We start from the raw sequence: 21,580 nt of genomic DNA on the forward strand, positions 1-21,580 counted from the left end.
TTAGTATTTGGTTGACAGGACTAAAGTAATCTAACAAGCAGCTCCAATAAATAACATTGATTCAGTAAGCTCTCAAGTGTGTGGAGCCTGGTGGAGCTTGTAATCCCCATTTTGCTGAAATTGCTCATGTGAGATGAATTCTTATCACACAGCTACATTTAGTTTTTGATTAGTGAACTATAAACCTTTTTAGGACAAATCCTCACGTGTAATAATGTCACCACTGACATAAACCACAGCTAATCAGCCCTCTATTCATCCTGTTTGTTAAAGCACAGAGATGCAGCAGCGAAGGTTTGTTCCCGTGTTATTGGTGATGTAATGACGTGACAGTTAAGGTCTGTGCGCTCACTTGGTAAAATGGGTCATGGCTGGGTATCAGCATAATTACCCTTCATTGGCCAGGCTGTCCTTGAGCGGGAAATGAATATTTCTCTTTTATGTACAGGGTCAGCTGATGTGTCCTTCAAATTTAATACATGCGGTCATGATGGTGCACGCGCGCGCGCACACACACACACACACACACACACACACACACACACACACACATACAGCAAGAACATCCCAAAATCCTTCAGGAAAAGAAACTTCCTATACATCTTCAGTCAGTGATTGCAGTCAGTGATTGCCTTCAGTGGAACAGCCTCGAAACAGATTTTTGTACTGTGTGAGGACGCAGAGTGCAGCTCTCTCTTTGTCCACTGATCCACACCAGGGACAGCACTGCAGCAAAACCAACTAGAACAAATCCACCACTCAAAGAAACTGAGCCTGTGAAGAAATAAAATAATAATCCATCCATCCATTGAACAGACTGGTCCCCTGGCTACCTCTTGATCTCAAAGTTTTCTTTGTTTCTGGACTGAACTCTGATAATTATTGTTCTGGAAATCAACAGAGGATTTACAGAGAGCAATGTGGGAAACCCTTAAATTAAAAAAAGGCTATTAAAAAGTTCAGTTGGGTGCGTGATGTGGATGGAGGAAGTGTAATCCTTTTAATCAAGCAAAATACAGTGTGTCTTTTTACCCCTTTGCTCAAATGCCTGGCAAATGTTACCACGTAAAATGAATATTAAACTGCAACAGGGAGGAAGGAAGAAAGAAAGGAAGGGAGGAACAAAGGAAGAAAGGAAGGAAGGAAGGAAAGAAAGAAAGAAATAAAGATGTTTACAATGAATAAAAATAAACAAAGCCAGTAATGTGGCAACAGACGCTATTTCTACCCAAAGCACCATATTACAATTCCAAACTAATCTGTGAAGACCTGCAAGTAAATGTCTGCTTTGCCTTGATGGCAGTATGACCATCTGCACTGTGTTTTCCTTGAATTGTTCTGTTTTCTTCACAAACTATAACTACTAAACTATCTGCACACTGCGCTTTCCAGCATGCCCGGCTGGTGTGCTGACTTTCACTGATTCACGCAAACATTCAAATATAGCAGGAGTCATTCAGTTAATGCTTCACATCTGGTGCGTCGCACGTTACAAACAAGTGACACTATGCTTTTTTAGCATTGTACCATCTGATAGCTGTCTGATCATCTTCATCAGTAAACTCATCACCCAACAGCGCAGGCCAACAGATAGGTCATGTCTGGGAATACAGGACAAATCATGACCACCTATCAATCATGTTGCAAATAAAGTTTAATAATTAACCTTATTGGTCCATGAATTCTCCACGAGTTTGAATTTTTATGACAACAACCTTTCCCCTTGTCTTCATCCAGGCCCCCCAGCTCGGTACCCTGATGGGTGTCTATCTGCCGTGCATCCAGAACATCTTCGGAGTGATCCTCTTCCTCAGGATGACCTGGTTGGTGGGAATTGGAGGCATCATTGGGACTTTCATCATCGTCTTCATGTGCTGTGCCACAGTGAGTCTGTCACCTACTTTTAGAGAGGGGGGGGGTTCTTGGCCTGGTTTATCCTGAAATCAGACATCCACGTGTTTAAAAAGACCCGAGAGCAGAGAGCAGCATTCTTATAGCATCCTGAACATGGCAGCAGATGCAGTGGTAATGAGCTGTGTAGCAGTAAAAGATACCAGATGTTCACCATTATTACCTTTGCTGATCACAGTGGAGATTGAAGAATCTGTGGAGGTGCTAGGATTAGGGTTGGGCAATGTGACCATAAATACCATCAGACAATAGTAATTTCTCCATTGAGAGAAATTTAGTTTGCCATTTTTACTACAGCTGTCGCTTTAATCGTGCACCTGTGTTTGGTTTTGGCCCTAAGGACAATGCTGCAAATCAACAAACAGCATTTTATGACTTTTTATGAATGGAATAAAGTTCCTTGATTTGTCAGATATTTAATTTGCTGGATTAATCAAAACAGTTCCTCACTTGAGTTTCCAGAAAAATTAACATATTACTAAATATATTGTATGGAATTGTTGAGTATATAATGCAATAAAGGATTTCATCATTATCATCTACTTCTACCCTGAAGATATATATAGACCAATATTTTGGTCATAATTAATTATAAATAAATAATGTGGAGTCAAAAAAAAACAACGCAGCACAGATCCAGCCTCCCTGATTATTTTGTCCAGTCTCTTCCTGTCTGAAGCTGAGATTTAACTTCCGCACAGAGCACTGCAAAGCCTCATAAATAGTCTTTCAGAGTCTCTAAATGCAGACTCAAAATGATGTTAGTCTGCTCAGAAGATGGCGTCAGCTCTGGCCATTCTCAAACAAGGCATCAGTGTACTCAAAATACAAACTACAGCGTCCATGTTTATCATAATGAAGGGGCATGTCAGGAAGTGAAACAATAAAGCTCATTTTAATGTGTTTCTAAGAGTTTTTGGGCTACAGTGGAACTCTAGGGTACAGAGAAATGTGCTACAGAATAAACCTTATCAGCCTACAGATAAATTAATTGTTGTTTTTTTTTTGTTTTTTTGTGGGATTTGTTGACAGTAAGTAAAAGCAGAGAATATTACCTGTCTTAAAAATCAAACATCAAAGTCACATACATACTCTATATTACGCCCACTACATCTGAATATATACACAGGTAAAAAAAAAAAAAAAAAAAAAAACATTCAATTAAAAACCTTGTTAGGATCACAGCTCAAAATGCACCAGGCAGCACATCTGTTAGTGGTGTAACTTGTGCAGCTTTAATTAGACTTTGCTAAAACAGTTATCATGTTTTCTGTTGCCTTTCATTCATACATAAGGTTCCTTATCACTGCCTGATACAGTAAGTGGACGAACACGGAAGCCTCTTACCTCACACAATAGCATACTCATAGTTAAGAGTTTTATCGCCTAGGGGTCATTATATCTATTTTTACTCTGGAATATTGACCCGACTCCAACACCTGCATTTCAAGGCAGGAGGTTTTACCTTTTCATCTTAATTTAGCCTGTTCGATCACATTGGTGGAGAATAATGATACTGTCTTCACTCACGTGACGATATCTATGATGGCTATGTTGATTCGAACAAGGTATTCTTTGAGGACATGCAGAAAGTTGTATTTTATAGACACTACCCACTTAATCTGTAAAAAGAACAAAATGGACGATGACGAACTGTGATGTTCCCTGGTTCCCTTTAATGTTCCCATTGATGCCACAGAGCTGTAGTCATGTGTCAGTGTGACTTTGGTGTAAGACTGACACCCCATCGTGCCCCTGAGACTCGAATTACAACAGACACTGTCCCACAGGACCAACAGCGCTGCTGTCAGTGATCTGAGTGGCTGTTACAAATTGATTGTGTTTGACTTGTTTGATGCATTTGATTGTCAGGGAACATATATTGTGCCTCTTTGCTGAATGCCTAACATGTTATCTATTCAGTAGAAAAGAGGTGGAAGCGTTTTACCTGAAATGCTTTTCTGCTGAAAACATGACAATGTCCCATGTCAGCTGGAGAGCTTTGTGTCAGGCATCACCAAACACCATATTTCAATTTGAATTTTGCTTCTCAATATACCTTATAATGAAGCCTTCCCTATATTATTGTACAGAGCAGTTTAATACAAACTGTGTGGTCTATCAGCTGTCATGGTTGTGTATCTTTTCTGTTCGTTGTTGCAGGACTGTATGTTGGCATGTCTGTGTGTTTGTGCAGCCTAGATTCTCCTCTAGCACAGAGTGTATTTATAGAACAACCCCCTCAAATCCCAACCATAGCAAAGTTGCCTGCACAGACACGCAGGCAATATGCTTCCCAATCATGTTTCTGTGTGACAGTGTAGAGAGGGCTGTGAAACGGGAAAGCAGTATGTTTTTTTACTATTTTTGTAAGGATTGTTGTACACATCTTGAAACTGATATAACATGTTAGTGCAGAATATCGTTTTTATATTTAGCATTCGTTGTCTTTAAATATAGATATTGAAAATTGTAAAAGGGCTGGTAATGTTACCAAAGATACAGCAGACCAGTCTAGTGCAGTAATTGATTTTGAATGCACTTACATTGGATAATACATCATTTTGAAATTGTTTTCTATTCCCATCTTAAAAAGGCAAGAATTTAATTCTATTCTGTTTTAATATTGGCATATTAAACTATAAACTATTCTGTCAAAGCTTCTGGGAAAAAAAAAAAAACATCACGCTCACTTTTATGCTAAAAATAGTGTCAAGTGCCTAAAAGATCAAAGCTGGTTCAGACTCAGTTTGACAGGAAGCCATGCAAACACACACAAACACAGATACATTACCTATGCAACATTTCTTATGCTTGCAGACACTCACAGACACTAAACTTTACTTACATGCAGATACCAGTGAATTCTTAAAAAATATTCTGTTCCTTCCTCCTTCTCACTCTCATTTTTTCTCACCATTTCTGTCTCTTTCTTTCTCTTTCTCTCTTATACACACACACACACACCCATGCGCACAGACATACACACACATTTCTTATCAGTCACACCGAGCTCATTGCAGAGCCCCGGGGCGATAAGCCTGAGCATGAACGGTGGGTGAGAAACCCCCACCTCTTTCCTCCTGAGCTCCTTACATAACACATAACCACCCAGCCCTCCAGGGGTTGCCAGCAACGCACCGCAGGAGTGTGAGTATGTGTGTGCGTGTGTACATACATGTATACAGCAATCCACCCCTTAGTGAAATCCACAGGACTTGAAGAGCGAATGAATTACGTGTGCTGTAAAGCTCGATAATATACGGCGTGATCCCATGTTTTATTCACATGATGGGATATCACGGACGGAACACTTCATTTAGATGCTCAGTCACAGCAGCACATACCTTAACCTGTCGAACACTTGTACACCGTTATTTTCCTGTCACACAACATTTTGACAGAACATTAACGAGCCGGTGAACCCTCACACCTTCTGTGAATCATGATTATATGAAGAATGTGCCTCCACGTGGAACAGCTCTGACACATAATACCATTAACCATAACGAAAACACACAACCAACCATTTTAAGAGTCAGTATATTTCTGTAGACAAGTGTTCTGAAAGCTGGTGTATTCAAACATGTGCTGCGTGTGTGTGTGTCTTTTTAGCCCAGATAATGAATGCAGGCTTGTCACCAAGATAAAATGAGGTTTAATATTCTAGATGGAAAGTCATCTGTTGTTTGGCCTTCCTCATTACTTCCAGGTCTTGAATCCAAATGCTTTGAGAGGAAGGGTGGTCTGCCCTCTGTCGTGACTCATTTAAATGCTAAGGATGCTTTTCTCCCTCCATCTCCTTCATTTTTTACTCTCATCTCTTTCGCTTTCTCAATTTCTCCAACCCCTTTTTTCATTTCCCTCTCATTAGTTCCTCTCTCGTCTCCTCTCCTTTGTTTCCTCTCCCTCCTTCTCTGTCTCTTTCTACCTACCATCCAGTTCCCACCTCTCTCCTCTTCTCTCACACCGCTGCATCTTGTCTTCTTGTGTTCAGCCTCCATTCCTCATGTCAGTCTGAAAGTAAAAATCTCCATCTCCTTCAGCTGACACTTCTGTCTTTCACAGCACACCATCCACTGGGATTTCAAGTGAAAAACAGTACACTGCAAATAGATTTCCACTGTACCATTTTACGTGAATTGATGAAGTTGTACTTGAAAAAACTATTCTGCATTTGTGTAATGAAGCATGCTAATGAAGCACGCTCTCGGGGCAGCGCGAAAGCTCCATTCCTGTCAAAACTAATTTCTGCTCAACTCCGAGGTCGACTAAAGGCCAAATCAGAGTTTGTCTGTAGCTTTGGGAGGAAACAGACCTAAAGTGTCCTTTGCAGTCAGTGTCGGGGGGTATATTAGCAAGCAGACTTTTCTTAAAAATTCAAATTAGCTTCTTCAACAAATAAATTCCTCAGGCTCAGCCATAATCATGACGGCTTAGCATTTATTCAAGTTTTGCTAGCATTCAGGCTGCCTTACCTCTTTTGTCTGATATATAAGCTGTCTGCTGTTACACCTCATATGGAGGAGACAGATGGCAGGCGGCATGATCTGAGGCTGTCTGCTGTCATGCTAGGAGGCCAGAGAGTGTGTAGGTACATGTGAATTTGGAGGTACAGGCACAGACTCCAGGCTTCATAGAGAAAGACAGCGTTAGCAAACCAGAGTACGGTACACACTCTATCACACAAACTCTCAAGCCATCCCAGTTTTAGGTTACCTGCATTGCCTGAAAGTGGGACGATTAAACGGGCCACAGGCTCTGGGTCAGTGGGAAAAAAGATGCTGCTCATCCTTCCCACTACAGCAGAACACTGCTGCCTCCAGTGCCTGTCCACATATCATCAGCTGATTCAAACACCAGGTCATCAGGTGAAGTTATTAGGCTTTTTGGCCACCACCTGCCTGAAGAGACTAAAGAACATTAAAACAATTTTAATCTTAAATTTGGTTTTTGGATCCACTACATCCATTTACATTTGCAGTAAAAGTCAAAGTGTGACCTTCTGAGATCAGTGCAAACTTTGCTGGATGGCCAGAACAATCCACTGAGTTTGTGACAGCAGCTGATTGATGGTGTTTGTTAATGTTCCTGTCTGCAGTGACACCCAAAGGGTCATGAGAAATAAAAGTAGGACATTGCTAAAAGTAAAGGTAAAGTCCCCAGATGGATTCAACCAAAAAAGAAAAAAAGAATCCAGTCAAAACAAAATGATAGACAGGCCATTAGAACTAACCAGAGCACAGAAGTGAAATTACCAGAGAGACAAACTGGAGCTATAACCTGTCTGGAGCTGGTCAGATTGATAAATAATGGTCTTGTAAAGACTTTTAAAAATGAAAAACAGATAAATCTGAAACAAAATGTAGAACTCTTAACTGATGATGGTGGCAGATTTAACACAATGGGCCCTTATTTAAGTATAATACACAGTACAATATGATGGAAGGAAAATGTAAAATCAGATTATTTTATTCTAGCAGAACCTTGTTTGAATGCTAAATATAGAGACCACACAAAATAACAGTTAGCAAATGATATACTTGAGTGGAATGTGATGCTATGCAACATTAGCCTTAGTAAACAAGTTAGCTGCAAATTTTTGCAGTTTATGTTAGAGAAGATAAATACATTCTTTAATCCATCCCTTACACTAATTCGCTCATGTTTTTGCCTTTGTATGGGCTAAAAAAATAAACCACCACAAACTCAGTGCACAGTTGTAATCACACAAACATAATCACGGTTCAGGGATGGGTTTATTATACATGTGTTTAAAAGACAACATCAAGGCTTTTGGGAAAAACAGTGTCTCCTTTCTAATAATATTGCTGAAATGTATGTAATCCACAGTCATGTATTACCTCTCTCATTATTCGATACTGTGCTGCTAGTGTAGGTCACATGAGTCCATTTGTGGCAGTTCTGTGCAGTTGCGTGGTGATTCAGTGATTCAGTATGCGACTGACTACCTCTGTGTGGCTGCTGCCCACATCAGATAAAACACTTAAACAATTACTGTCTTATCTGCTGTGGTGGGAGAAGAGCTTGTGGCCTCATTAGGACCAGATTAGAGAGAGGAACAGAGCCCAGTCCCACTCGCTGTAGACTCCGGATCGTCAGTCCACCAGGCCCTCAGGTGACACTGACCACATTACAGTCTTCACAGAGACAGATGTAATGATAGTCAAACATAACCAGTGTGTCGTCCTGTGAATGCAAATCACAAGACTTTGTTCCTTTAAAAATATCACTCGCTCTCTTCTTTGTCCTGCTGGTCTAAAATACTTAAAGATTTTTTTTTTTTTTGAGGCATTTTGCCTTTATTACACTGTGAGTGAGACAGTGACAGGAAAGTTGGGCGGGAGAAGAGAAGAGATCACATGCAGCAAAGGGCCACGGGTCGGACTCGAACCCGGGCTGCTGCAGCGAGGACTAAGCCTGAATGGTATGTGCTCTACCAGGCAAGCCACCAAGTGCTCCAAGGGTCTAAGATAATTAAATAAAAATAATGCTAAAAATGTAGAAAAGGAGAGTAGTCATGCAAATGTTTCATCATCAGGAAAATCATTGCAGGAACACCACAGCAACGACAACCAAACAACAATAATGTTATACAGTAATGTTATTATTAACGTTAGTAGTTGTAGTATTATTCTGTTTTTTGGCTTAGCACTTTACAAAAGCAAAGCACTGTCAGAAGTAAAAAATATTTAATCCATAATACACTGGATGTTTTTTTTCACAGTCCACATTCTGATATACAATTATAAAATAAAAAATAAACTACGCTTATAATGTCACATTCCCTGGCATTTTTCATTGCAAAGGTTTCTGTAGACGTACAGTAGCTGCCTGTCACGGTTGAAATATCAATTAACCAGTTTGTCTTCTGTTCCACTGTTGCTGCTGCTGTAAATGTAAATTATGTGCTACAAAGAATTTTACCCAGGAAATACCTACCCCATACTATATACGTCAGAAACATTTTGAAAGCTTTCATTAACTGGCTAAAGGCTGAATTAGTGATCTATATACCAATACTGTGGATAATAAAAAGTTGTGTTTTGAATAAAGAAACAATGACTAAAATAATAAATGTAACAGCAAGCAATGTCAGCAGTGAGTACAGCAGTGAGGCTGGGAAGAGGGAACAAGTAAAAGTAGGAGCTCTGATTTTTACCAGCCTGCTCTCACATCTCCTCCTCATGCCTCTCTTTCTGTCTCCATCGCTCTCTTTCATGTGAAGACAATGTAAAAAGACACTCAGAAATTCAACAATAGCGTTTGAAAGAATGATGAAATCTTAATGCCGTCTTTGTACTGTCACACACACTATCTCTCTCTCTCTCTCTCTCTCTCTCTCTCTCTCTCTCTTTCTCACTCAACCTCTCTATTTCTCACTTTGTCATGTTTTATTTTTCTGGGCTGTTCTTCCGCTCACTGCCTGCATCTCTCCCTCTCTCTTCCTCTGCAGGGCAGTGAGGGCTTGCCGTTTGTGTTGCAGGCAACTAGTGGTCTCCACTCTAGCGAGCCCTTACTCTTCTTCCAGTGTTTTGTCCCCCCCCCACCCCCCACTTAATACTGGAGTTACATGAGAGTTGTCATTGGTTGTCTGAATGTGGTCTGACAGCTGTTGACAGGCCCCGTAGCATTATTATTTATCTAATCAACAACCAGGCAGCTTTAGCATTTAGCATTGCTGTAATTTGTTGCTGTCCCCATGTACACTCCAGTACAGGGTGTTTTGAAGTCACACACCACAGGCCTGATGCTGTTATGATGGACACCACTGGAAGGACATTTAAATATGGAGAGATTACGTCTAGAAGAAAACAATTAAAAGTAAACGACTTTGATGGACAACATAAAATTCAAGACAGTGTATGGTTGTTAGCCGTGCTAGTGGAAATGTTGCATGATGGGTTCACCACTCTTGTCCAGACTGAAGTATCAATAACTATTTGATGGATTGCCATGAAATTTGAATCAGGATGTCAGCAATCCCCTGACTTTTCCTCCACTGGCACTGTGAGGTTTACATTTGTGGTTTTTAGACAAATGTCCTGATAACTATTGCATCTTTATTTTTTTTGAGGCATTTTGGCTTTGTCACACTGTCAGTGAGGGAGAGACAGGAAAGTTGGGGAGGGAGAGAAGGGATCACATGCAGCAAAGGGCCACGGGTCGGACTCGAACCCAATTCGAGGATCACTTTGGTGATTCACTGGGTTCATCTACCATCATAATTTATTTTTGTCAAATACGTTTTATGACCAAATACCTGCAAAGGTAAATGCATTCCCATCAGCCTCATCTGTAGGTTACCTAATGTCTAGTGCTAATTGGCAAATGTGAGCATGCTAACATGCTAAACTGTGACTGTGAACGAGGCAAACATTATACGTGCTTACATGTTAGCATTGTCATTGTTAGCATGTTAGGATGCAGACATGATTAAAGGATGAGAAGCTTCATATTCACAGTATATGTGGAACCTGGTAAATATGATCTAATTTTCTTTTTCTTGCTCCTCTGTCATTTCCCTTTCCCTCTCTGTGTAGACTATGCTGACTGCCATCTCAATGAGTGCCATCGCTACCAATGGAGTAGTGCCAGGTGGGTGAGCAGACGCTGGCACCACACAGCCATCACTGTTTGAAGCTGTCCGCTTCTAAATTTCTCTTTTCACTGATTGCTTTTGGCACATTACACCCAGCGCAGCTTGATATCCCCAGAAACATTAAAAGCTTTAGTCTGGGATCTTGTGCACTTTAACTTGTTGTCGCACAACATTATTTACACAAAATAAAGCATCAGCCAAATGCCTGAAATGTAAAACTGAGTGTATGTGTTTGTATCTGTCAGCAGACACATTAACGTACACATTAAACAGTGTAACTATATTTATAATGTGAGTTTACATAGTAATGATGGCCTGCATCTCTTAGTTGGTGTGCGTACAGCAGAGGTTGGAAAAGAAACACAGGCTTTAATAAAAGAGTGGAATTGTACATCAGTTATAACTGTCTCTGTTATAAGTGGTTCCAGCCTTAATGCTGCTGCAAAGTTCTCATTAAAGACTATTTATTGATGTTCAGTTAATTTATTTGCACAGTGTTAGAAAATACAAACACTGTGGTAAAACACAATAGCAAAAGATTAGTAACTAAAATAGCACAACCAAAAATACAACTACTGGAAAGCAATATGACAAACATAAATTAGAACAATTACACAAATTTACAGTTTTAATTATTTATTGATGGAAATGTAATCAATTCCAGGTGAAAATTCAATTTAGTCATTTTTAAATACCAAACATTTTCTTGTTGTGAGCTGAATCACTTTGGTTTTTTTTTTTTTTTATTGCTGATAGTTGCACTGCAGCTCCAAAATGGTGGCACACAGATGTCAAGCTTAAATAATCACTAAATTCTCTTTTACACATAGTAGAACACACATTGAGTGCTGCATACAGTTGCATGAACAAAAGAGAATGTCAGTAGTTTACTGTATGCAGCGCACACATAATTTCTGATTGTCTGTTAACTTTATTGTGTTTGTGTGTAGCTGGAGGCTCCTACTACATGATATCCCGTTCGCTGGGCCCCGAGTTTGGTGGAGCAGTAGGGATCTGTTTCTACCTGGGGACCACCTTCGCTGGAGCCATGTACATCCTGGGGGCCATCGAGCTCCTTCTGGTGAGAAACATCCCCTGCACTCCTCTCTTAACCTGTCTCTGTCTTCTTTAGCGTGTCTGCTTTAGCATCTCTCAGTTTTACAGGGATTTTGTATATGTGCCATTGTTTGGAGGAGAGATGGGATCAATATAACCTCACCAATCCCAAAATGACCTGTGTATAAATGTTTATGAGTATTTCATCATAAATACATCGCATTTAATGGGGATTCAAATCATGCAAATTATATAACTTAAACAACACTGGTAACAATATACAGTATGTCTGCCCTTAATTCAGTTTCTGCATTTCGACCATAGACTGTATATAAAAAGATTTCGACCCTTCCCTACTGTAATATCATCTAAACCTAAGATACAGACCAAAAGGTTCAGTGTTAACAATGACATCAAACAAGTCATAAATATTGCTTTTGACAATCTTCCAAAAATCTGTAAACATTAGGACAAGTTGAAAAGACGTGAAAATATGTCGCTTTCTCCGTGTTACGTTTCGTGCAGACCGTCATATATGGATTGATAATTTGATTGAAAACTACTTGATAACAAATATTAAAACAAGCTGTTGTAGGTATAAAAGAATTCACTCCTCTACAGTTGCATGGTCTAATTCTCACCACAGATGTATTTTAAATTTGATTCTGGTTTTATAATTTCCAGAACAGCTGCCATGTTTGTTTCAGACTGGAAATTAAAAGCAAAGACAGATGAGCCCAGTGAGTAGGTTCATGTAAAGTAGAGAACTGTCAACCCTCTAGTGTACAGCCTACTTGAAATGACATCCTTTTCAAGCTAATTCATCCACATTTAGCTAAAGTGAAAATGATGGGACAGGGTTGCCAGGTTAGTGGCAGTGAACTCTTAAACATCAAACTCTGACAATTTTGTCATGGTGATAACACTGTCACAAAGGATGCTCTTAAGAGGAAGCTGATGTCATTGTGCGGCGATTGCACAATTACCACAAGCGAATATGACCCCTTAGATTAAATTAAGTTGGGAATACATAAAAGATTTGGTATTGGGTTGCTCAGGTCCAAAGAAAACCGGTGCCAGTGTTGGAAATGGTTCAATGACAAGCGGCAAGGAGCCAAACAAAACCAGCCACACAGGCACTCAAAAGGCACGCACCAATGTCTACTGAGGATACAGCTGCATCGCTCTGTGCGTTAAGTACATGTCTTTCTATCCATAACTTTATTCAACAAGGTAAAAGTTTTCTCAGATCAAAATCTGTTTTCCAAAGGAGACCTCATCTAGCCTGATAATCAGACTGAATTACCATTTTACTTTTCTGTTCTGTTTCACTCTCGCTGATGTCATTTTCAGCAGACATGAAGGCTGTGGACAGTAGTATTTTCTTGGAGCATTTAACCCAAATGAACAGTCATTTTTGGAAATACACTCTTAGATAAGATTGATACCACCAGCAGCAGGTACTGCAGGTGCTGCCAGGTGCATTTTGTTATCTTTGGACAGAGTGAAGCTAAATGTTTCCCTCTCCCCAATCTTCTCATCTAACTCTTGACAAAAAAGTAAATAAGAATTTTTCCCAGAGTATTGAACTATTCCTTTAATGTTTGTCACGTTGATCATAGGAATATGTTAATTTAAAAGTTATTTCTGTGCCTGTAACAGCTGCATCAATCTCATCCATGGTTGTCAATATTTTTATTGCTAAACCAAAAGAATTCTTTTTTTTTTATGCTTACCAGATTTTTATTTAAATCCAACATAATCTAACATATAATTTAACATAATCTAGGAACATGTTATATTGCTGTAATCCTGGAAAGCAAAATTCTGTGCCGCTTAATTGCTGACGCTTCAGTGCCGTAAAATTACTGGTGAATAAGCAAATGTGAGAAAAACCCTGTGCTCTGAATAAAAACTGAAACGTAGCGTTGCACAGCACCACTATGTGCCATTCTTCTCGTTCAGTTTATTTTCCTCCTCACTGTTCTTTGAAGCTGTTTTCTCTCGAGCTGTGTGTTCTTCAACGTGGGTTCTGATAAGTTGATGAAATGCAGGGATCTTTCATCTCGATCTTCATTCCTCTCCTCCTCCTCCTCCTCCTCCTTCTCCTCCTCCTCCACCTCCTCCTCCTTCTCCACCTCCTCCACCTCTGCCTTTTTATTACACACTTCTCCCACTGCAGCCCCTGCTGCATGGAGTACTGGGTAATTATGCAAATACTGCATTAGTGGGAGATCAAGACACTGGCAGAGTAATAAGATATTTCTTGAAACGGCTCTCGTCACTTTGGTCCACTGTTATCAACATACCAGAATATGTTTTTTTTTTTATTATTATTATTCTTTCATTACTCTCCTTCTGGATGCCTCTAATGGATATGCAGAGTTTGATCATGCCTGGAGGTTAATTCTGTCTTCTGGGTCAAAGCTGGCTTAGTTTCCATTGTAAAATAACAATCCCTGCAGAATTGTAAGGAGCGGATCTGGGGAAGGCTGATTTGAATATGTTTCATCCTTCCACCCAAGCCAAGAACACAAACTGATGCTGCTATTTTAGGAAGCATGAACAGTTCACGGTGAAGCAGGAGATTTGTTTGCCTAGTGATATTCTGTTCTTAGCATCAGACCACTTTCTCCAGCCAAATGACCGAACTGAGCCATGACTTGCCGTTTATGACTGTTTCTCTGCAACAGTCTTTTCTCTTTACGGTGATTAAACAGTTTGTGTGCAAACTAAATGATTACTTTGAAAAAAGAGAGAAACTCCCATGCTTATGTAACAGCCTTGTCATGAATCATCAAGAGCTGATGGCAGATCCTGACAGGCAAATTAAGGGCTTACCGTTTTATATATGATGGGACTATTCTTAGATTGACCCGTAGTAACAGTGTAATAATGGCAGTCAATTTCCAATATTAATACCATGCTTTAGTTCTTTAATTAAGCTGAATTAAAATAGCAGTCAGTATAATGTGTGCTGCTTCAAGCTCCAGTAGAGGACTGTTAATATGAGCATCACATGTTTTCACACTTCACAGAGTTGTCCCCCTCACTCACCTCATCCCTTGCTGCCTTTCTCACCCCTCTTTTATTATATTTCATCTTTTTTTTTTTTACCCATGGTGAAATTGATTAAATTCAGCAGTAAACAATGAGCTAGAGGAGCTGGCTTGTGACCTGAAATCTGCCAGTTTATATCCCCAGACAGTCTGGGGAAAAGTGAGAAGGGAAAGTGGATGAGTAACACCTGCACTCTCTAAACAACTACCACCAAGATGCCCTTAGGCAACAATGAGATTGTATGGAGCTGTTATGAGACAAATACAGGTGTGCTTTCCCCTGGACACATAAAGGTAAAGAAATAGTAATGCAATTTCTCTACTTCAGATATACATCGCTCCCAAAGCGGCCATCTTTCCCCTGGAGGGACTGGAAGGTGCTGAAGCGGAGGCTGCCCTGCTTAACAACATGCGCGTGTACGGGACCATCCTCTTGATCTCCATGGCCACTGTGGTGTTTGTTGGCGTGAAGTACGTCAACAAGTTGGCCCTGGTGTTTCTGGCCTGCGTCATTCTCTCAATCCTGGCTGTCTACGCTGGGGTCATCAAGACCGCCATCGATCCTCCAGAATTCCCGTAAGAAGCCAACAAAATCCAACAGAATATAAGCTGAGCCATAACCCTGAGAGCTACACAGAGAAACACACCTGGGCAATAATACAAACCAGATGTAGGAACACAAGCATGCAAATGCAACTGCATTGGCTGAATGCAAGACAGCCATCTGCTTTGATTTGAAAGCTTGGAAATGAATAAAACAGCCAAATATTTGTTTTGTTTTAATTCAAATGATTTATTTATTGTTGTTTCAGGCTAAAGTTTGAAATTTGAAATCCTATCAACTCAAAAAACACATTGATCAGCAAAGTATTTTTGGGTTTATTTTTTGCTTGCTTAATCAGTTTAGTTACTTTCTATAGTTTACATCTGTAGAGCTGTTGTACCAAATGAATCGAACTGAACTGAATCAAGTCAAATCACAAGCAGAACATGACATTTTGTGATTTCAAATTTTGAATCTTTACTAAAGAAGTCCAAACTAATTGCTTACAACCAGACACCCCAGACATTTTGTGCCTTTCTTCTCCCCAGTGTGTGTGTCTTGGGGAATCGAACTTTGGTTTGGAAGACCTTTGATGTGTGTGCAAAGAGCATTGAGACAGCTAATGGGACAGTCACCACCCAGCTGTGGCGCATGTTCTGTGATTCACCTTATCTCAACGCTACCTGTGACAAATACTTCGCCGACAACAACGTGACTGTGATCCAGGGCATCCCAGGGGTCACCAGTGGAATCCTGGCAGGTTGGTTCATGCAGTTTGGATCTGCAGAAAAGTGAAGACCTATGTGTCATTTTCAGTCAGATTGCACACAGTCTATACACATACAAGCCAGAATGCGTTGTTGACTATGTTCAAGAACCAAGTTCAGTCTGTTTCACCTATAACACTGTGCTTTTCCCTGTTGTACAAAAATCTGTTGTCAAATGGGGAAACAACAATATTTCTGGTAGGAGTAGCTGCAGATTTTATTTTCATGGGAAAGGCACAGGGGACATTAAGAGTAAAAAAGGCATTATAAAGAAATTATAAGGAAGATACTCAAGGTGCTCTGTTTATGTCATTTCATAACAGTTGTCTTAATAGTCTATTATGCACATTTACATTTGAAAGGCTGCAAGTCTCCCTTTTTTTGACTGGATAAAACATCTGATCTCTTACTCTGACTCTGCTGCCATCACTGTTGCTTACTTCTACCAGTGTATATGTGACTATATGTGGCAAGATAAAGCTCATTCTTTGGTGACTGTTGAAAGTCTTTTAAAGAAATGTAGAAAGAGATTAAGTGTCACAAAGACAAAACAGAAGAAAGTAACAGAGGCACTTGCATTTCTCAGCCCTGGGCTTACAAAAGTCCAGAGCTGGCTTGACCTTGTTTCACTCATGTATTATTTGCTGGGCTGACAGTAAAGCCTCCGTCAAGGATTCACATTTGTAGATTAGAGCCCATGGTTAATACATTGCCAAAAAGAAGTGTTCACCCCCCAGGAAGTTTTCATGTTGACACTAATCAACAGAAAAATGCCCTTCAATGTCAAAGTGAATACAAATCCAAACTGATTACCATTACAGAATACAAAATACATGTTTGCATAAGCGATCACCTTCTTTAAGAGGACACAACTGTCACTGGTGCAGCCAGTTGTTTTTAGAAGTCTCTGACTAACTGATACACTGAAACAGAGCAGTGTAATACAAAAAACACATAAAATCTGCTTTGATTCAGTGTCATAAAACATGAAAACTTCAAAGGAGGTTCAAAAGATGACGCTTTATGAGTCAGCAACATAATCAGCCCAACTGTAGTTCATGCTAGTGATTTCAACAGCATGTTTTTACATGAAACATTCACCTCTTCCTTTCTTCCCATCATCCCTCTCATCTACACAGAGAATCTGTTTGGGAACTACTATGAGAAGGGGGACCTGATTTCCAAGACGAACCTGTACTCAGTGGAAGACCAGGATGATCCTGTGACCAACGCTAACCGCTACGTGTTGGCCGACATCACCAGCTTCTTCACACTACTGGTCGGCATCTACTTCCCCTCTGTGACAGGTGAAGTTGTTTTTAATTTTTTTCTTAACTTCCCTACTAATTCTTGTGTTTTTGATTTGTGAAGTTCAAGATTCTAGGACGAGCAAAATGATGGACTAGATGCTGAGATTTTCATCAAAACCCACCATATTTGACTAAAACTGTAAAACAGATTTCTGTTGTTAATACTGCACACTTCTGAATCCATGATACACACACTGAAATTTAATTAAAAAGGACTATTCTGCTACTTCTAACACAACCCTTTGTTTTTATCTGTGTTCAGGGATCATGGCCGGCTCCAACCGCTCCGGAGACCTGCGTGATGCCCAGAAGTCTATCCCCATTGGAACCATTGCAGCCATTACCACCACCTCCACCGTCTGTATCCTCTCACTGCCGCCCCCTGCAGGATAACTAGAGTAACTGCACTAAGTCAAAAAATATTTGAAATTGTGTCAATTTTTGAGACAAATATTACATCAGTGGACTGTTTCCATAAGATTATGTATTTTAAAGCAAAGGTAGGACACTATACTAATATCTGCAAGTTTAAGTTAATAATTGAATGAACTCCCCAGACCTGTTAATGCTACACAAAACCTAATTCTGACCTTGTTTATACTAAACATCTAAAAGTAGTTCTTCAGCTGCAGCCAGATATCTACTCAAATTGTATTTTGAGCTCAGTGATGATATGTGCGACAGCACTGGTCCAATTTTGGCAGGACTTGAAGCAATGATGCACTGTGGTGTTTTGCTCTGCAGCAACAAAAACACACTGATTGGCCTGGAGGGAGCACCATAATTAAAGGTCAATGTTTTAAATGGTGACAGGCCAGAACTGCTACAATACCAGTCTGATTTGGACGAGGGGTAATGCATTGTTTTTCTGACTGGCCCAAAGTATGCTGGTATCTCTCATGGAACTTGAAGTCTTGGTGGTACGACTTCTGAATCATTCTGGTGCCTCAGATTCAATATAAGCTCTTTTTTTCCACTCCGACTTTTGAGCCTCCCACCATGTTCATACTGTGTTTCATATATTTGTATTCTGCTATTGCTATTGTAATCGTTATTGAACAGATTTAAAATATGCTTTCATGGTTATGGCACAAAAGTGGTGGATAATCTGGTTTTCCAGCACACCTAAGACTGCATTTTCCCTCCAAATTTTCCATATGCACTCTTATACTGTGTAGAATGCTGACTTTTCTGTCTCACAAAGGTTTCAACTGAGGATTTCTGTATCCTAAATTATCATCTTACACATTATTTGGCTGCTACACATGTACTGCAACATACAAGGCATTCGTGATTACAGGCCTCCAAAGCAGCTATGTTAAATGTCTTCGATGTATCTCACAGTAATCAGCTTGGGGGTCTAACCAAATTTGATTAGGACTTCTAATCCCATCATTGAGCTGCCTATGCAATCACAAGTTAATAAAGCAGAGGGATATTAGTTACAGTGTCACTGATCTATCAGACATTATTCTAAACAGAATCGATTGATGTCTTTTCCCAGCAAATACAGTTAATTGATTTATCAGATCATCAAGTGCATCTTCAATGCAAAGGTGTATAATTATTATAATCAAGTCCTGTCAATCACTGAGCAGGTCTCATCTTAAAATTTTTAAGATGGCTAAATAAATATCAAATATCCATCATTTGAAAAACACAATACAAAACTTTCCTGATCCATAACTGTTTAGACATGTCCAGCGTGGTTCTGTTTGGTGCCTGCATCGAGGGTGTGGTCCTCAGAGACAAGTAAGTTCATTCTTGCATAGTTGAAACAAACAACTTGCTATTAATTATACAAAAAAATCTAGATTTCATGCATTAGAAATGATAAGTAACCTTTTCCCTTCTCCTTTAGGTTCGGGGAGGGTGTGCATGGGAACCTGGTGATTGGCACATTAGCTTGGCCATCACCATGGGTGATTGTGATTGGCTCCTTCTTCTCAACCTGCGGTGCAGGGCTGCAGAGTCTGACAGGAGCTCCACGTCTCCTGCAGGCCATCGCCAAGGACAGCATCGTGCCCGCCCTTCGGGTCAGTCTGTCTGCTTATTTGCATATAATATGCATAATGTTTCTCTCCTTTCTAATGACTACTGCAAAAAACAGGAAAAATCACTTCAAGCATTTTTATTTTTAAATAGCAGTAGTGTTCATGTGTTTTCTGTGTCATCCCTGCAGATCTTTGGCCACGGGAAGGCCAACGGAGAACCCACATGGTCCCTCCTGCTGACAGCTTGTATCTGCGAGAGCGGCATCCTCATTGCTTCGCTGGATGCAGTGGCTCCCATCCTCTCCATGTGAGACGTGAAACAACCTCTCTAATTTACTGCCATTTTTCAGAACCAACAGTGGGAGATTTTAGAGCAGCCGCTCCCCCACAATTCTTTAAATGATGCAAATGCCAGATTTTATGGGCTCAGGATTTGGCTCATCACACAAAAGGGCAGGCCGCTTTCCTGCATTAGTCATACGTATAAATACCAGGAAATGACAGATATTGAGACAGCATACTTCTTGAACTGCGTTTAGTGAAATCACTCTGTTATCTCACAGGATATGAGAAGGATATAAGAATAGCTTTGTTTTCTTTATCCTGCAGGTTTTTCCTCATGTGCTATATGTTTGTGAACCTGGCCTGCGCCCTGCAGACACTGCTGAGGACTCCAAACTGGAGACCTCGCTTCAAGTTTTACCACTGGTCAGTTCAGCAGCTACAAAGAGAAATAGATGGCTGGCGTCATTATGTGTTTTAAATCAAATTCCAGTCCTGAAACGTGTTTGCCTCTCTTGGTCTCTTTCTTACTGTCTGTCTCTCTCTATCTCTCCATCTACACAGGGCTCTGTCCTTCCTGGGGATGAGCTTGTGTCTCACTCTCATGTTCCTCTGCTCCTGGTACTACGCCATTGTCGCCATGGCAATTGCCGGCTCTATCTACAAGTATATTGAGTTCGCAGGGTGAGTGGAGTGCAACCCTAGGAGAGATTGGATCCGCTGGCTGCCATAGTTTTGGCTGATGTGTGTGTGTGTGTGTGTGTGTGTGTGTGTGTATACTGTATTGTAAAAGTGTGTTTCCAAGTCCACACCATCAATCATGATTGTTTAGGGGATTGAGAGGAAGATTGGTGTTTTCGGTTATAGCTCCGCTGTTTGTTTTTTGGCTCTCAACTCCTCCTGTCATGTTAGACCGTAGGAGCCATGTGTTATACAGAATAACCTCCCTATAATTAATAATAATAATAATGCCATTTTGAATCTCTTTGTAGTTGTTTGCTTCTCTTTATATACATTTTTCATGTCTTTGAAGTCACTGTATGTATCTTTGCCACTGTTTTATGCCCTTTTGTGGTTGAGTCGTATGTCTTTGTAGCTGCTTTGGTTCTCTTTCCAGCCTCTTTACTTCTCAGGTTCTGCAGCTGGTACAAAAACTGCCACTGAACTTTAGTAATTAGTTCACAATAAATATGAAGAGTGAGTAATAAAATGTCCATGTAACAAATAAACAAGGACACATTTTTTATTGGAATTAGTTGGCAAATATTCAGTATTAAAAGACTCTGATCTGAATCAGGAGCAAAGAAAATGTTATCAGGACAACCTGCTTTTAACTAAGCTCTGTAACTTTCCAACTACAAATGTCGGCTCGAGCCCAGGGGGCTTCTGACCCCTCAGGCCCCTGTGCCTCTGACTGGGAGGCCAGTTCAGTAATTCATCCATGCTTATAATGGAGTAGTAGAGAGCCACGCATGCACACTAGTGTATTTAAGTGCTGTGATTCCCTGCGCTGAGTGACATAATGCTAACTTGACATTTACCAGTGATGCCCAATCCTCAATCACTCTGCATTACGTCAAACTGTCATCTAAAAGTAGACTTGCTTCAGTGTGCTGATTTTATCACTGTCCCTTTTTTAGGTTAAGAGTGAAGCAACACAACTATTGCTCACATCTTGAGTGACGAATGTTGATCGTTGCTGTCTGTGTTTCAGTGCGGAGAAAGAGTGGGGTGATGGAATACGAGGTCTGTCTCTGAGCGCTGCACGTTACGCTCTCATGCGGCTGGAGGAAGGTCCCCCACACACCAAGAACTGGAGGTATGACACACCAAGTCACACACTGTGTTGTTTTATCGTGGCTCTAATTAACAAAGGAATTAACATGTCTGAACATGTTCAGGCATTTTCTCTCAGTTATTAGTGACTCTCATCTCAGCTGTCAAACTACAAAAAGGGTTTGTGAATTCATATTAACACGTCAACTTTTCATGCTGTTTTTCTCTCTCTTTTTCCCAACTAGGACTTTACTTGGC

At 40.3% G+C, this 21,580-nt stretch overlaps 1 protein-coding gene and 1 long non-coding RNA gene across 5 annotated transcripts in view; one reads left to right on the forward strand and one right to left on the reverse strand.

The window, feature by feature from the left end:
* slc12a5a (solute carrier family 12 member 5a) overlaps positions 1–21,580 on the forward strand; it is a 154,350-nt gene that overhangs the window by 120,060 nt on the left and 12,710 nt on the right. For all 3 annotated transcript variants that reach the window (XM_071494612.1, XM_071494613.1, XM_071494614.1), the window contains exons 4-16: positions 1,738–1,884; positions 10,476–10,530; positions 11,485–11,615; positions 14,978–15,225; positions 15,742–15,953; positions 17,100–17,267; positions 17,533–17,631; positions 18,965–19,022; positions 19,132–19,306; positions 19,453–19,571; positions 19,874–19,972; positions 20,111–20,230; positions 21,261–21,365. In XM_071494612.1, the coding sequence (XP_071350713.1) occupies positions 1,738–1,884; positions 10,476–10,530; positions 11,485–11,615; positions 14,978–15,225; positions 15,742–15,953; positions 17,100–17,267; positions 17,533–17,631; positions 18,965–19,022; positions 19,132–19,306; positions 19,453–19,571; positions 19,874–19,972; positions 20,111–20,230; positions 21,261–21,365 (1,736 nt within the window). The remainder of the gene's footprint in view (positions 1–1,737; positions 1,885–10,475; positions 10,531–11,484; positions 11,616–14,977; positions 15,226–15,741; positions 15,954–17,099; positions 17,268–17,532; positions 17,632–18,964; positions 19,023–19,131; positions 19,307–19,452; positions 19,572–19,873; positions 19,973–20,110; positions 20,231–21,260; positions 21,366–21,580) is intronic.
* LOC139630849 (uncharacterized) lies at positions 1,637–5,119 on the reverse strand. Of its 2 annotated transcripts, XR_011693232.1 has the most exons (3): positions 4,760–5,119; positions 2,075–2,104; positions 1,637–1,937 (listed from the first exon to the last, which is right to left on the reverse strand). It is a non-coding gene; the product is annotated as an uncharacterized lncRNA (long non-coding RNA). The 2 variants fall into 2 exon arrangements; XR_011693231.1 differs by lacking the exon at positions 2,075–2,104.

The sequence above is a fragment of the Trachinotus anak genome, unplaced genomic scaffold, assembly GCF_046630095.1.
Source record: "Trachinotus anak isolate AG129_WGS33_773 ecotype Australia unplaced genomic scaffold, CSIRO_AGI_Tana_v1 ptg000013l, whole genome shotgun sequence".
NCBI classification, from domain to species: Eukaryota; Metazoa; Chordata; class Actinopteri; order Carangiformes; family Carangidae; genus Trachinotus; species Trachinotus anak.